The 18,351-nt window shown below is 31.7% G+C and overlaps 1 protein-coding gene across 2 annotated transcripts in view; it reads right to left on the reverse strand.

The window, feature by feature from the left end:
- Positions 1 to 9,802, reverse strand: part of LOC124103005 (transcription factor RFX3) — an 84,318-nt gene extending 74,516 nt beyond the window's left edge. Inside the window, exons 1-2 of one of the 2 annotated variants that reach the window (XM_058584035.1) lie at positions 9,600 to 9,802; positions 841 to 1,022 (exon numbers count right to left, since the gene is read on the reverse strand). In XM_058584035.1, coding sequence (XP_058440018.1) covers positions 841 to 1,022; positions 9,600 to 9,668 — 251 coding nt within the window. In that variant the 5' untranslated portion in view covers positions 9,669 to 9,802. The remainder of the gene's footprint in view (positions 1 to 840; positions 1,023 to 9,599) is intronic. The other variant, XM_046459468.2, reaches the window with a different exon arrangement.
- Between the last annotated feature and the right edge of the window lie 8,549 nt (positions 9,803 to 18,351).

Raw genomic sequence — 18,351 nt, forward strand, 5'->3', positions numbered from 1 at the left:
AAATGAAGGAAAACAGAAACTGAAAAGTGCTTCTTTACATTATTGGCTTCTATACAATTGAACTATACCATGTTCTAACTTCTACACATGATAATTTCATGATTAAGAGCAGAAAACACAAATAAATAAAAGGTAAATAAGAGGTAAAATAGGACCTATGTCATCACAGAGGACTTCAAATGCCTATATTTTGCAAATTTACCAAATGACTTTTAATTGCTCCTAGCTTCATGAAATGAAGTAAAAACCCAGCTTTAATTTTTTCTCTACTCAAATAAGGTTATTATAAAGATAATTAAATATAATTTTGTAAAAATCAGGAGATAGTCTCCTATTTACAATGTCAAACACTAAACCTTCAGTGTTTTTTAAAAAAATAAGTGACACATATTGATTTTTAAAATATCATGTGCAAGCCTTGCATTAACAGTTAATGTTTTTCTTTTTTTCTTTTGGTACCAGGGATGGAACCCAGGGGCACTTAATCACTGAGCTACATTCTCAGCCCATTTAATTTTTAATTTTGAGATAGGGTCTTGCTAAGTTGCTTAGGGCCTCTCTAAATTGCTGAGGCTGGCTTTGGTGATCCTCCTACCTCACCCTCCTGAGTCAGTTAATTTCTATGTAGGCTGAAAATCAAATGTTCTCAAAGCTTTGCTCACTCAGTGTTTAGGACAGCATATCATTCTGGCTTGGTAGTATTCAGTGACTTTCCTTTTCTTAATCTATATTTTTCCCTTATGTATTCCTGTAATCAAGTACTTTTGCTCAAACAATTCACAAAACTGCTGTAATTTGAAAAGGGGAAGTAAGTTTATGACTTTATTTTTCAGTACTAACCTAGTGCCCAATCTCCTGGTTCGCAGCCCCATAAAAATTGACCTTATTAGTTTTCCAAAAGAGGCAGCATTGACAGGGTCCAGTTTGTGTTCTTGACAGTGTCGAAGGTAGTGGTTATACAGAGTGCTTCTGGGAAGGCTCACTCCTTCTGCTGTCTCATAATTGTCCAACAGCCACTGGAGCTAGTAGAAATAAGACACAGCAAACAGAGAAGTCATACAGTTTGTAAAATTTCTCCAGTCCACTGCAAACACAATATGCAAAAATACTTGAAAGTTCTTCATTAAATCTAAGAGTAAACTGCTAAAATTCAGAGACTGAAGAGAACCGGCTTTAAAAACCTCCAGAAACAGTATAAATAGCTGAACATCATTTTTCATCTTAGACAATATCCTTTTCTTCACAGAGTCAAGCATATATAGAGACATACTAGTTTTCCCTGTATTACTTGTAATTCTGAAGACAAATATTTCTTCAGAAAATTCAAACAATCTAGTTAATCAGTCATAAATAAAATTTCTAATTGTTATAGAAAAAACACATTACTAAGTCTGCTAGCATGGTACCTAATGTGTCTTTCATGTTGGTTTGTTATAATACATGAACAGCAAACTGCTTTGTATGAGGTTTTATATTAAGAGTCTATTCACGGGCTGGGGATGTGGCTCAAGCGATATCGCGCTCGCCTGGCATGCGTGCGGCCCGGGTTCGATCCTCAGCACCACATACAAACAAAGATGTTGTGTCCGCCGAGAACTGAAAAATAAATATTAAAAAATTCTCTCTCTCTCTCTCTCTCTCTCTAAAAAAAAGAGTCTATTCACTTTTAGAGAATTATAATTTACTTATCTCAAGGTACCACTAGATAATAAAATAATAACATTGTATAATGGGATGAATTCTGAAAACAGAAAGGACAAAATTCACTCATTCTTTCCCAAAAGGGAAAGAAACTCATGAGACATTGGCAAAGAACTTATATAAAATGAAAAAAATTGGTTTTATAATTATGAGTATTTCTATCTCAATGTGTTTTTTCATAATTTTAGAAGGCACATGACAATGACATGTAGTAAAGCAATATTTTCAACCTATAGTTCACATTTTAAAGTTGCATTATCCTGTATTTTTTGAAAAATACCTTTAAAGTACAGAATTTAGAATATAGAATTTTTAGAAAATTTTATCCAGTAACATTTCAACTTCAGCAAAATTAAATTTTTCATTTGTTTATTTACTTTCTTACAAAAGAAGAAGTAAAATAGACTTAAAGAATTTTTCTTAAAGTCATACATTTTCTTGATGCTTGAGCACGGTTTCAAACTCAAGTTTCCTAAATACACTAGAACAACAGTTCCACAAAAGCAGCAAATATTTCATATTACTTGTCTCAAAAAAATTTCCATGACATATATAAGAGGTAAAATAAACAATTAATATTTAAAATGAAATATCATTTAAATTAAAATTATGGAAATAAAATAATTCATTTTATTTAGCGCCAGTGACAACCCAAACAATGTGGTAGGCATCCACTGTTAAAAAGATGAATTTAATCTCACTTCTTCTGTAGAAATTTAGAGTCAAATGTTATAAATGATGAAATGGACATTTAAATAAGTTAAAGCACTTTATTTCTCCATTTTGCTTACATATTTTAAGATCTGTGGTTAAAATGAGAACTTGAACTTTCAGACTTTTAAGAAAAAATTATTTAAAATATTTTCAGTATTGCTTTTAACCATGAAAATTAATTGAATTTTTCAGAATCATGTTAATTGCAAATATTGCGCTTATGTAATCAAATGTAAGTCATTAAATCCATATTAACTGTTGGCTTAGAAAATGTAGCCACTGAGCTTACAGAGCAGATCACTTTAAAAAATAAAATTTGTATTCTATTCAGAAAGACTTCCAGTTCTCTATGGAACACATATGCATATGAATATGTACACTTAAACATATGTATTAGTTCTGTAATGTATACAACCCTCCAATGTAAAACTCTGAAAAGATTATACAAGATAAATTTTCATGTTTGTATTGACAGAAAAATATTCCAAGTTAAAAAGAATTCTTTTCATATGAATCATCTATAACCATAACATCAACAAATTTTCCAGGGTCATTTAAACATGATTTTTGAGTATTCTAAACAACATATAAAATAGGTTCACTATACATATTCATTTAGTGTAAAAGACAGGAGGTAACCTGATTAGAAGATTAAAGTTATTAAGGCTTGAACCAGAATTCTGTCTATAACAGTGGGCTAGCATGCCTCTTGGTTTTTTGTTTGTTTGTTTTTGTTATTGTTGTTTTGTTTTTTTGTTTTTAAGAGTTTGTTAATTATGAACCCAACTGAGGGAGACTACAAAAAATGAAGTAATACAAACCTGACTCATATATTTCATCCACATGCTTCATTAAAATGATTAGGACTTGAAAGAATGTTGGTCCTAGAGCAGCCCTACTGAGCAATATTGCCTAAAAGTGCTCTAATTTTGTATCCATATACTCCATAGAGCAAGGTGACTGCTTTCTGTTAGTACTCTTAACATATTAAAACATGCAAATATTTTTTGAAAAATAGCAATATTTTTTGACTAAACTAACCAAGTTCCCACATCCAAAAGCATGTGATACACAATCTATGTAAGTTAAAAATGTGAAAATACCTTTTTATGTAATAATGTTGTCAAAGACACAACAGTATGATTAGGAATGAGTTAAGAAATCAGAATTCTTTTCCTTGCTAATGAACAGAGAGAGGACAAATATGTAACCAACCTTAGTTTGAGAGTTTTTTTCAGAAATAGAATAATTAATTTTACAATATGAATATACTTTTTATAACCAAGTTGTAAAATAACTTAGATTTATAAAAATAGATCTAATGCAAATAATTTTAATTTGATATAAAGTAACAAATTATTTTCTTAAATACAAATGAAAATGTTTCAAACTGTCTTAATTGTATACTAGTCTTCTTGTAACATTTAATTACTTAAAAACAAAGACAAATATCTGAATCAGATCTTATTAATTTCTCATAATCATCATCAGAATTATTTTGCAGATAAAAATTTTTATGAAATTGAAAAAACAAAATGAATAAGTGAATAATAAAATATTTGAAGAGTACTTCCATAAACTGCTTTTTTCCTTTTAGTTGTAGATGGACACAATACCTTTATTTTATTTGTTTTTATTTTTATGTGAATCGAACCCAGTGCCTCACGCATGCTAGGCAAGCTCTCTACTACTGAGCCACAACACCGGCCCCATAAATTGCTTTCTATAAAAGAAGAAACTAGTGCAAACATTAAAGTTCAATATAGAAAATTTTGAGTTCAATGTTTGGTTTCTCTGTGTGTGTGAATATCTGAGTTAATGAGATTAATATTAATCAAATAAAACTTCTCACAGAGATAGTGAGATAATTGTAGCAAAAGTTGGCATAAACTACTTAGAAGCCTAAATTATATTACTCATATCTCAAATGAATGACTCAGAGGAAATGAAGCATTCATTGGATTGGCTATGCAGCATTCTGAAATGTTGAAGCAAGTCAAAATATCTGGGGTATTCTGTAAACTGATTATTCTTACATACCTTATATTCTTAAAAGTTCTTTTCCCAAACCAGTTTTTTAAATCTGAGTTTGATTTATCTATGATAATCTAGACTAGCTGGTATGAAAAGTTTCATGTGAATAGGTATTTTGATGACTATAACTCTAATAGTAGCAAAACTACATTTTTTTCCTAATCCATTTTTTCAAATGGAAGAATTACATTCCTTGCCAGAAACCTAGAGAGCACTTTGAAGAAGCAGAAAGAGGGCAAGTGGAGATAAACACTCTGCAAGGATAGAGGAGGTTCTTCTGCAGCCCTGTGGGTTCCAGCTAGAAATCCTGCCAACCACTCTTCCAGCTGCTGGGAGAGGAGTAATCTCTTAGAAACTCATTGTGTACACAGAAACTGATTTGGAATTTAACAGATAAGACTTTGAGATATAGTTGGGGATTATAATCTCAATTCTATATACCAGTAATTAACTTTCAGGTTTTGAAAGAGTGATGAAATTAAATAACAAACCTTGAGTATAATATATAGTATTAGAAAGCATCCCAATAATTTTATATATATAATAATTATCCCAATAATTCTTATTATTGGAGAAACTTAGCAGTCAAGTTTTTGTGTAAATTTAAATTTAACCTGAAGGCATGTGCTCCACATGCTACCCATGGGAAGTTAATGCCTTTTATATGATACATTGTTCCTGTAGTTTTCTCTTTAACACAATGCATTTGGACCTTAGAATTCAGTGCTCTTAAACATTTAGTAATTTAGAACTAAATGGTTACCATTTCTTTTACTCTTTTGTAAAATGACTTGCAAATGCTTACATTTATGATGTTAAAAGCCCATAAAATATGGAAACTTTTAAACTTTATCTTTAAAATCTGATTATTCTACTAATGAACTAAAATATACTTGTTTTAGGGTAGAAACCAAGAAAATGGGATCTTTCAGCCCTTGCATTAATTTATATTGATCAGGGCATCCTAAAGAAGATGAACAGTTCCTATTTATCCTAAAGGGAAATACTGTTTGACAAATAAAAATAAATAAATATTGCATTACCCATTTAACATCTAAATGTAACATTTGGCATTTTATCCCAAATGGATTTTTTATCCCAGATTATCCATTAGGATTTACTTTAAGTTCAATTCAATGATGAAATGCATCAGAAAGGACTTATTTCCATAACAATTTATATTTATAATACAGCAAAGTCAAGAGATAATAAGTAAAAAACAATGTTTTGCTTTGAACTGAATGTTTTGGTAGCTAAACTCATCAAACTTATGAAATAATTATTTGATAGAATAAATAATAAATAATAAATAAAGGCAGCTTTTAATATGCTTTAAATGAAATTTTTTAAATATATATCTCAGAACATAATGTGAAAGTTAGAAACAATGAATATTTGTGACTTCAAATTTATAATCTATCCTAAATTGGATGCAATATTTCTATTAAATACTAATTTATATTTATTATAAGTTGGAGTATAAAATAAACTTTAGTCTGCAATTTAAAGAGTTATTCTATTTTTATTTAGTCAAATTATATATCCTTTATTGGTAGCACTTTCACATACAAAAAATTAGAAATTAATTAGAAATAAAAATATTTAAATAGATATTGTACAAAGAGAATTCTATAAAGCCAAATAAAAAGAACCATTCTAAAATATAAGGAGATAAATGATGTCACTATTAACTGCAACATTTTAAAGGTTGGATTATTTAAAGAAAAAAAAAGTTGTCTACATTTAAACTAAAGACTACGCATAGAAAAATGATAGAGTGACCACATATTTTTCTTTAGTATATCAGAAGAGGCCACCCTCTATCAACAATGCTCACACATATGCTTACTGAAGAACACTTAGAAAACAATGCATATGAGTCTCCAAATAAACATAGGACTAGCAGTCATTCTAGAACACTACAGGTAAGATAAGGTCTGCTGCCTTTTATTATTTATAGTATTCATTCATTTGGCAAGTATTTAATGAGCATTCATGATGTCTAGTACTGGTCTAGGTGCACAGTCTGTCTTGGTAGACAAAATATACAAAATCCTTAGTCCCTTAGAACTTTCTCTTGCCAACAAACATTTACTGACATTCTATAAAACACCAGTACTGAAATAACTGCCATCATGTTAATATTGTTAGTAGAATAAGGCACTGCACATAGTACAACTGTACTCATCACATTAGTATACAAAATGAATAGGTTATATGTGCGTTTTCATCAATGTGATAATAGTATAATATTAAAAACAGATCAGCAGTATGAACACTCAAGAATATGCTAAAAATGGGATATAAAATTTCATGTCCCACCCATCTCCTAATGTGTGGAAAGAAAGGTGAAAAGCAAAGCAAACTATCAGGATTCACTGAATTTGCTCCTAATAAGAGTCTTCTAATTACTGTGAATAATCAAATGTATAAAGAAAAAAATAGGAAATCCTTTGTACTCCATATCCCAAAATAGAATGAGAAGACTTCTCAGTTCAAGAGTCATGATTCACACTTTTCTTTAGATACTAGTAAATATGGGATACATATTAGTGATAATTTCCTACAAATTTTTTCTTAATAAAATTAATACTTTTTAGAAACTGAGAAATTGAAGACTTCATCATTGTTAAGCTGAACTCATGTCTACCTTAAAGAATCACGCAAACCTCAAATAATTCTATATTATATCCTATAAGTGAAGAATAAAGAACATAGTTTGACATTTAACATATTAACAATATTTTAAAATAATTTTCCAATGAAAAAAAATTTTATTTAACAGAAAAATCACCAAAAAGCTCACAGAATCTAAAACATTCTTTCCAAGGTTAACTAGAAGGCATGCAGATTACTCCAGCTGTTTGGATAAATCTAATAAAAATCAGGAGCATGTTAACTTTCCAAGGACAAAAAGACAACAGGATCTTTTTCTATGTTCAGGGAGAAACTAACTGCATTGGTTAACAAAAGCACTGATTCTGTTTCTACTGTTAACAAACCATCTGTAGAAATCATTTGTATCTCTAAAGACCTAATGATAAATGTGGTTTTGAATGAACTTCACTATACTTCAGAGGTGTGATACAAATGAATCAGGCTAGCTAGACAAAGATTATCACTACATTAGTGACACTTGTGCCGGTTCCTTTCTAAATATTGAAATGCCTTGGGCAGTTAAAGTATGGAAGATTTGCCATACTATATAATAAAAAAAATATGATGCCATCGATTAATAAATAGTTGTCTACTGTTTATATGGCTTAATTCACACTTATTAACACAAACTATTAGTTCACAGATTCAACAAGATAAAAATAATTTTTGAAAACTACAATATATTTGAAAAGTCTCAAACAAATTAAAAAATAAACAAAAACATATCTTTATACCTATATTATTGTTCATTAAAATACTAATTGAGTTAGGTAATTAAACTTTAGAGTTAAAATTAAGCACATCATATATTTTAATATACTATGTTTCTAATAAAAGTGAAACATCAATTGAATATTAAATAAGCACAACACAACTAGATGTCTAAAAGTTGAAAAAGGAACAACTGGAAACTTCAGGGTTTTTGTTAATTTTTTCTAATGTTCTTGGAACATTTCTGACTCAAAGAAACAGTTTCATTTCACTTGTCATTTTCTAAAGACAAATACCAGTTGGTTATCACCCCTCCCCTCACATGCACAGCCTACAAGAATATAGTAAATTAGCCTTTAACACAACTACACACTCATGATACTATAGCAGGGATATATTTATAAAATACATAAAAGAGCACAAATTTAGAGAAAGGGGAAAATAATACTTTTTAAACTATTTCAGAAACACCAAAATATATGCTAGAATTTTAAATTTGTAAGTATAATTTTCATCAATATTACAGGCATCTTCCAAGTTGGCTAACTTGTTTTTGTTTGCCAGGAAACTTTCCCTTGAAGAAGAAACAAGACAAAATACCCCATCTAAAAACAAATGTGTTAGAACATAAGGAGGTAGTGTTATTTTGGGAATTTAAAATTTACATGTTTCAAAGTTCAAATACTTAAAAAGCATAACGAAAATATTTTCTGTGAACTAAAGGTTTTAGGTTTATTGAAAAAATATTACTTCATGTAGGTGATCCAGATTTTAAACTTTTCAATCACAGCAACAGAAGAATTAAGAAATCATAATAATTTCATCCCTAAATTTAAGAACACATCATCAATTAGGAAGACAAACTGTAATTCTTACTAAAATGTCACTAACATTAATTTAACAGGTTTATTGAACATAGATTTAAATCATAGTTCTATTCACTTTTTTGATGTATTCAGAAATCACCTTTAACAAAGTAATTTTTTAATCAGCATTTTCAAATGGTTTCCTAACAACTGATGAAAATATTTATCATTTCACAAAATTCTCATCATTCTTCTTAACACTTACCAGTATCATAATGAGGCTGAATCTGATAATGGTGAAGATTTTTCAAGAATAGTAATGGTAATTCTGTTTCATTATTATTAGCAGTTTATGTTTATTATTGTCTTTATTATTATTAGCAACTTTATGGCTTACCCAAAACCCTACTTTTTCTTTTGGTCCATTTTCACTTTTCTTTAATTTTTAGGACCTGAGTCTATCTATGCAGCTGTATTCTATCCACCATAGTTAGTCTTACTGGTAAATAAATCATTTTCAAATAGATAACCACTGGATTTGTCATTAATAATTTTTTATCCACTGAAGACTTTATTAGTCACACAAGTAGACTTGGCTGTTTCTATATCTCTGACAGAGATCTAGATTGCAAGTATTTGCTTCATACTAAATAAATATCAAACTAAAAACTTTAAACATTTAAAAATAAGTATTAATTGATTTTCACAAATAAATGACAGCTTGTTGTTAACTTGAAAGTACTGTATCTGCACCCAAACAGTAGAAAAATCTAGTAACGCTGTCCACCATGGTCTCTACTTTTTTTGAGATATTCCACTGTACAAAATAGCCATTTAATAGTTCAAGGATCATAAAGGGCTGAGAAAGGAAGGTTAAGAAGCAAAATAAGTAAATAAACAAAACAAGCATTTAGAAGCAAGCAACACATGCAGAACAAGCAAGAGATTAGTTTACAAGAAGAAGAGGCAACTTACATGGCTGTTGAGAAGAGAGCTTCTGTGAGTGGACAGACCGTCAGACTTTTGCAGCGTCTCAATCGCCATTTCAATCTGATAATAGATGTCATTAAAAAAAGGGCTCAAGACAAGATAGTAATAAAAGGCTGACCAGAGATTTTTGATAGATTCTTTTAAAGTTTAATCCCTTCTTCAATGGTGGCTAATGAATAGCTATCACTAAATGTGTTTTCCCCTTTTCTTCCCCCCACCCCCAGAGAATAAAATAAAAATAGGCACATTAATAATAAGCCCTATCACAAAAGTAAATCTTTTTGAACACTGTGTAATTATAATCAGTATGGAGACCTGAGGAGTAGGAACCCCGGTGGATTTTTCTAGCTATGAGAAAACATTCTTGACTCAAAGTTCAAGATGTGGGATAGTAACCACTCTCTAAATAGTCTCCCGCCCAAAGAGTATTTAATATTTGTTCTATTCTGTCATGAAAGAAAAATCATGCAATAGATTCTGAACTTAATATGCATTAGCATTTTAATGCAAATGTACAAAAAAATCCTTACTTGATGTTTGAAAGCTATGAAATCCATATATCCCTCTTTTAGTCTTGTATTAAAATTTGAAAGTAAAGGGTCATACATATGAATGAATATTCATATGTAACTGTGGCCCCTATGTTATATTTTAGGATGTGGTAGTAAGGCAGAAATATTAGAAATGACAGCAGAAATGGAATGTAGAAGAGAAAATAATTCAGAGCCAACAAAGAAAAGGGGCAACTACAGAAAATTTTATTCCATGTAATCTTAGCATATTATGAACAACAATAAAATCTTACTCAATTCGTAATTTTACTAAGTAGCAGTGCCAATAATAAATGTCCCATACTCATGATAACCTCATATTTAATGGTAGCTTATCTTTCAGCTCCTAGTATTATTATTGCACATTCTGTTAATAAACAGTTTTGAAATGCTCTGTGGTTTTTGGGTTATACTAACAATATTAGCATTGCATTTATGTTTTAAAATTGCATTATGCAATTTAAGAGAAAATATATATTATTACTTTTGAAAATCGGATCACATCATCAATTTAGTATAAGCAGTTATAAAAATATTTAATGCTTTAATATATAGTTAACTTTCTGACACTTTACTTTGGCTATGGAAATTAATAATGTCTTAAAATTTTAACATACTGCCCCTCCCAAAGAAAAATGATAGAAGATAACTGTTATCTATAAAAGTCTTTTTTTAAATTTTTTTACCAAGTTTCCATTTTCTTTATCATACAACACATTATAGATAGAACATTCAGTATCAATTATATCAACATGAAATCTAATTTTCTTATAAACAACTTGGGAATTAATAGCTTTAATTTTATTTTATATTACTTTACCAAGTTGCGAGTTCTTCCCTATACTAAAATGTAATATGGAGCCGAATATTATAAGAATTTATAGAAAATATTCTTAAAATGAATATTAAATTAATTCATAAAACTATATAAAACAATTTATTCTATTGTTAACTTTTCTTTTTTAGATCACAAAACTATATAGACTGGTTCTAAAACATTCTCTCTGCCAGATAAGAAAATAATATAGTTTATCATTATACTTGAAAAATAAACAGAAGAAAGTGATATTGCATAAGTGAAAAAAGATGCACTTTAGAGCAATGCAACTGAAATGAGTTAATAAACACTTTGCCAAAATCTTAAACTGTAAAACTAAAGAACTTTGACATGACATCTCTTAGCAGCAATCAATAAGTGCTCTTGCTTTAAAAACATCTGAAAAGATTCATGTGACTAGAAATCACTTCTAAGAAGAACTGAATCAAACTGCAATTTGCTAAAATGCCTACATTTTCTTTAAAGTTTGAGTGTGGAAATTTTGAGATAATATTTCAGTCTAATAAATAAAAATACAATGATCTGTAGCCTGTGACTTATAGGTTTAAACGAAAGGTAAAAATTATCGGAACTATAATAGCTGAACAACACTCAGGAAGATGTACATGCTCTGGGTTTGTAAAGCAGCAAGTTTAAGTTGGATAAACCATTACTTTCTTATCTTAGAAGATCTGAACACATCTTTTTCTTAGAGGTCTGCTTATATTTTAAAGTTGCTACTGTGATGGTCCCAGATTTCTATTTGATTCCCTGGAAGGTGTGGTTGTTAGGAAATGATCCTCTCATTTCTGGCCAGTTTTCATTTTTGTCTTATATGTATTTACTCATTTATGTACTTGGGATTAAACCCAGGGCCTTCCACTGGACTATATCCTCAGCACTTCTGGACAGTTTTTAAAGAGTTTTGAGGGAGGCTGTTAAGGAGTATAGAGACATCGGTCAAATTGGATTCCCCAGCAGTGGACTGACTTTCTAGAATGCCTTGGACCTTCAGACTTTTGGTTCTTTTTTGTCCCTTTGAACAATCAGAATATTTTTTCACCTCTACCTGGTAAGAATTTCTGAGAAAGGCACACACACACACACACACCAAAAAAAAAAAAAAAAAAAACGTATTTATCATATTCATTTTTTTAAAGTTGAAGAGAAATTTAATCTCATGAAAGGATCATATAGCCTTGACTATTTTTTAAAGGACGAGATCTATTTATAAGTGATTATGTACCTAACATATATAAAATAGTGTACAGGGGACCAGGATTAAAAAAAAGTCTCATAATGTATAGGATATTATGATGTAGTAAGAGAGATAGGTTAGGTAGTCATATATATGAATAAATGCACAACTATGAAAACAAAGCTATATATAACAAAAATAAAAGTGTAATTTATAAAGGTAAATGAAAATGAAAACAACGTTCTCTAAGTTTTAGTGGGGAAGGGGCTTTTGGCCTCCTTCTGAGAAAGTGTTAAAAAAAATATGTAACTTCTCCTTTAAAAAAATGTATTTAAGAACACCTACAAAATTTACCATCATTTTCTCAATGATTATAGACTCTACGAAGTCAGTACTCATACATAAAAAGATGGAGGTATTCTAGTTGAAAAGAGTGGGGCAAAGGGTTTTCTAGGGAGAAGAATAGGCTTAGTAAAGTCAAGAGGCAAGAAAGCCCAGGACATGTATTTGAGAAATGACAAGGAACCTAGTTTTTAGGGTATGTCTCCCTCTCACACAGAGTAATGGTGTAAGTGAGACTGAAGAAAGAGTTTGGAATTAGCTACTGATACATAGCAGTCAGAGAAAAAGCAATGTCATTAAGGCTTTGAGGGAAGTCTGTGAATATTTGAGAAATGTTGGTTTTCAGATGAAGCCATAAAATGGGTTTTGCTAGGTAAAATGGATTGTGCTGCTAGTAAGGGGTGAAATGTGTCCTATTTGTGTTTATGGACTAAAAAGAAGTTTTAAGGGACAAAAGCATGAGAAGAGATTATCCCCCATAGGAATACATTATGACAGTAGAGGGAAAGTAAGGGTGAGAGGTTAGAGAAATAATGTAAAAACAGGGAAGAAAAGTAATGTTGAGGCAACTTTTTTATATTGTTAGCTTATGGGGAATTAAACAGCTCTCTTACCACAAATGGATTATGGATGTTATTCCTACCAATTATCCCATATTTTTTTTTTTTTTGTCATAGATTCATTGGGTAAGATCTATTTATGGGTAGGAGTTAGAGGAAAAGAGGGATGGAGTACAAATTAACTAAACAAGCTATGTTAGTGGATTAGAATAAATGTCCACCAGACTCATTAAGGATAAAGTTAATTCATTTATATTTCATTATTGTGGATTAGATATTTGAGCAAATATTTATTCAACTCTTGGGAGTTGACCAATATAAAAAAATATAGCACACTTTAGTATCTGACACTTAAAATACTGAGTTCAAAGCAAACTGGTGAAGATTATGTACTTTCAATTCTCACTATTCTCATATATTATCTGAGAAAATGTTTCTAATCTTAATGAAAATACTGTATAACTGCTGCTTCATGAAATGAAAATTATTAAATAGCTAGATTACCAGGTGGCTAGAATTTAAAAGTGTTTCAAGTTCAAGGAATTTGTAGGGTTTTTTTAAGTAAAAGAATAAAATTAAATACCAATCCCTCCAGTATAAAACAACTACAGTCCTTGCTACTCATGGTGGGAACTTCATTAAATTATTAAGGTGTCATGTGATTTCATTTCAAGAATCATAAAACCTCACTGCACACAAGGAGCAATGCTAGTATGGTAGCTCTGTGTATGAGTGGTTGTATATATGGAGGAAGAGAAGAGTGGGAAGAAAGGGGAGACAGAGGGAGAGATGGATTGAAAGATGCAGATGAGGAGGAAAAGGGCAGGAGACGTGTGTGTGTGTGTGTGTGTGTGTGTGTGTGTGTGTGTAAGGATGGAGTAAAAGACATAGTAGCAAAAAATTTCAAAAAATGCCCTGTTAACTGGAAGCTCAAAATACATCATGGCTTGAGTAAAAACTGATAAAAGTAACACAATGTGTCAATCAATATACAAGGGACTACTAATATGTATATACAATAGCAATCAAAAGCAATCAAAATGAATTAAATAATTATTACTAGAATATAGAGGAAGACAGGGAAGGAAGGAAGGAAGAACCACATCTTGTTGGTATAGTTAGTTATACAGAGAAGGCATAAAGTGGTGGTTGAGTAGAAAGTTGACAAATAATGCCTGACATTCTGATAGGGGCAGGTTAGTGAAAATTTTAGGTATAGAAAACAAGATAAGATGATACAATGTATGCTTGAGGAAGAGTAAGACTGACTGGAAGATAACTTCCCATTAGGGATGGATATATTAGGTTAGAGAGACTGCACTGTTTTGACTGGGATCTTGGGTTAAAAAGGATGTGGGCCATGGTTGAAAAGTATTGAGAAAGGGAAGTAATCTGATAAAGAGAGTACTTCACATCATTAATCTAGTATAGGATACGAGAGAATCAGGACAGGAAAACCAATTTGGAAGTTACGATAATGCACCAGGAATGATGTGAGAGTGAAGAGGATGAATATAAATATACATTAGAATTAGAGATCTAAAGCTGCACAGTCTGAGGCAAAAAGGATGGTAGTGTCTTATTATTACTTGAAATGAACACAATGGTGTTTATTTCATCAGTGTGTGATTAGAATATTTTAAATACACATATCAAATCCATTGACATGAACAGATTCTAAAATGTTTTCCAGTTAATTTCTCTACAGGATGATCTTTATTCTAAAAATACTGATCATTTGGTTATTGAAATTTCAACTCTAGTACATACAGATTAACAAATATCTTTATGACAATCTGAAAGTCAAGAATAACTCTAGGCCTCAGTGATCTCTCTTCTTGGGCATTACTCTTTTTATCTCTCTGTCTTTTCCTTTCTCTTGGATTCTCTTTCAATATCTAAAAAAAAATCTTTGCTTTTTTCAACTTAATGGTACAGAGCCAAATAATATTTTTATGACTAAAGAATTCCCCCTACTCTCCTTTTTTCAACTAAAAAAACAGACATGGTAAACACTGTTCAATTTTGCCTTAAACTTTAGATTATGAGGATATTTTTGCTTTTTTGAAAAAAAAAAAATTAATTCTCTGAGCTAAGTTAACAGGGTCCAGTTGCAATGTAATTTACATAATCATCTGGGACTGAGTCACCATTACATTCTTCCTATGATTGTCTTAGAATACATGGTGTTTAGGAGTTAGGACCCAATTCATGGTGGTGCTGGATTTTGTCTCATAATCAGGTAAATACCTATGGCAATTCCTCCGAGAGCAAATGGTAGATCACTCAATTTGGGATGAGACACTCAATCTGGAAAGATAGGCTTACAGAGCATTAAGATGAGATGAGCGTGAGACTTCGAAACTCCTCTGTAGACCAGCAGCTAAGAAACTGATATTCACTTCAGCCTTATGGACACATAATTATTGGGGGTAATTTAAATTCTTTTCTAGAAAATAAAGAAAGACCTTTGGCAATATACTTGGAGTGATTAAAATCCCTTCAGTTTCACCATTTAAAACAGGATTTGTAAGAGAACAGAAATCTAATGCTGGTTATTAGCCTAGTCTGGGACCCCTTCAGCCAGTGCTGCTGGAAGCCATAAAACTTCTCAGTAAATGGAGAGTAGGTGTTATGGTTTAGATGTGAGGTGTTCACCAAAAGCTCCTGTGTGAAATAATGCAAGAGGGTTTCCAGGTGAAATGATTAAGAATAAAATCAGTGCATTAATCTGCAAATAGGTATTAACTGGGTGGTAAACTAGGCAAGTAGGGTGTGGCTGGAGAAGATGGGTCACTGTGGGCATGTCTTTGGGATTTATATTGTGTCTTTGTTGAGCAGAGTTCTCTCTCTCTCTCTCTCTCTTTCTCTCTCTCTTACTCTCTCTCTCCTCACCACCACCACTTTCTCTTCCTCTTTCTCCTCTCCTCTCCTGTCTTCTCCTCTCTCTTTCCCTCCATCCCCTTCCTAGTGTCATGTCCTGAGGTGCTTTTCCCACCTCACTCTTCTACTATAATGTACTGCCTCTCCTCATGCCCTAAGGAATGGAGTCATCCATATATAGACTTGAGATCTCTGAAATTATGAGCCCCCAAGGAAACTTTTCCTCCCCTAATTGCTCTTATCAGGTCTTTTGGTCAAAGTGGCAAAAAAAAAAAAAGCAGACTGAAATATGAGGATTTGTGGTGTGTTTTGATAGAACATGGAAATGTTAGAGGGTAGGCCCCTGAGGCAGATAAATGATCAAGATTGATGAAAGATTTCCTGGCCTTAGGAATGGTATGCCATGTCAAAGTCTCAAATGCTGCCCTGAAAGAATGCCTGGCAAAGTATGAAAAGCTAAAGCTCAGGTACAACTACCTACATTCATAGGCCAGATTTCTGACCACACATTAGCAGGAAACCAAAGACTTCATGACATCATGTCACAAAACAATATGCTACAAAGCATAATTAGAAAAATCAAAACTGGTTAGATCAACTAGCTATGAGTGCAACTTACAATGAAGATAATCCAGAAAAACTAAGACTTCTTTAGAGAGTAGAAGAACTTCCCTGTGCTCCGTCCAATGGGCTTTGCTGTAACTTAATTTGGTTGAAAAGAGAGGAAAGTAACACCAAGGATATAAGAAAATAATTTTAGAACTGAGGCACCAGGTAGGAATGGAAGAATTAAAATAAATACAGATGTGATTCTGCTGTTTCAACTGAACACTGGATTCTCAAAAGACATGATCCCAGGGAATGGTATAACTGGTTTAACCTCAATGGGGCAAAAGGGTCTCCATACCAATTAATTTGCTTCTGTTATAGAAAGTGGCATGGTTACAAATGTGGTAAAACATGAACACACAAATAGACTTTAGTATTTTGGGGGCAGATTCAAGAAAAAAAATACATTGTAAGGCAAAGTATACAATTTGATTACACCAAATATACATATTTTGTGGCAAAGGAAGAGCAAAGGGAGTCTTCCATGATTTCTCAGAAATTAAGGTGACATATTCAGAAGAGGCAAGAGAGATGTAATATTTCACATTCAGAAGAAAAAATAATTAGAGTATTGCCTTTACAAAGATAAAGCAACTCCTTTTAGGAAGTTGAACAAGACAGTATACTATTACTTAATGAAAGATACTAAGTGTGATAAACATGACTCAAACCATAGGCTGAAAACCCTTTGTGTCATGAAAATACTAATGCTGCCTTGTTAGAATCAAGGGTAGGTAGAAGCTTTCAAATATCCAAGGCCACACTGAGGTCTATGCTATATCCAACCCTGAATTAGTATAGCAAGAGGAACCTTAGAGGGCTAGGGTTGTGGCTCAGCGGTAGAGCACTCGTCTTCGCAAGTGCAGGACCCGGGGTTCGATCCTCAGCACTACATAAAAATAAATAAGTGAAATAAAGGTATCGTATCCAACTACAACTAAAAACTAAATATTTTTTTAAAAAAGAACCTTAGAAAAATCCCACCTAAACCCTAAAGAAAAGAGGTAGAGAGTACGGAGAAAAAGGGTCAAATGAGGTCTGAAGACTCATTAATATTGTGTTTGTATTCTCTTTTCCCAATCTCAAAGAAGAGATGAATAATATTGTCTTATTCCTATAACCGTGCATATTTTTAAAGAGAAAAACTGTAAAAGAAAGTTTCCTTGTTGTCATTACCCAGTGCTACTTATACTTGCCCACTGCCTTCTATCAAAAGAGAATCTTTCTAATATGGATGGGCTCATGATTTTCGGAGTTGCTTCTGAATGGTGAGAGATGTACAGGAGACTAAACTCATCTTAGATCTTAGCTTTGAGAAGACTGATGGTGAATGCTCATTGGACAGACTGGAGAGGAGAATGTGAAGTAGTTTTGTGTGACTAAGCTTTGGACAATATGGTACTAAGTCTTCAGTTCTTTGTCTTAACAAAATTTTTAGTAAAATCTATGCTATTCCCAGGTACTTCTGATATAAGTAAGATAGGTTGGAGTACAGAGCTCATTTAGGAACGGATGATAATGACAAAAAGCTAAATTTCAGTTTGAAATACAAGAAAATGTGAAGAGCTGGTGTTTTGTATGACTTACATGGGATTAAAAAAAAAAGGCCTCCCTGCACATGTGGTTTATATAGACATGTATGTACATCAATGCAAATAAAATACTATATACACAATTAGGACTCTTAATGTAAATATTAACATGTTATTCAACAACATTACTAATAAGACAGAAGGAAAATTGTATCATTTTACTTGTAGTTTTTATAGGTCAAGGC

This window comes from Marmota monax, unplaced genomic scaffold (assembly GCF_021218885.2).
Source record: "Marmota monax isolate L192 unplaced genomic scaffold, Marmota_monax_Labrador192_F-V1.1 WCK01_AAM20220418_F8-fsc00059, whole genome shotgun sequence".
Lineage (NCBI taxonomy): Eukaryota > Metazoa > Chordata > Mammalia > Rodentia > Sciuridae > Marmota > Marmota monax.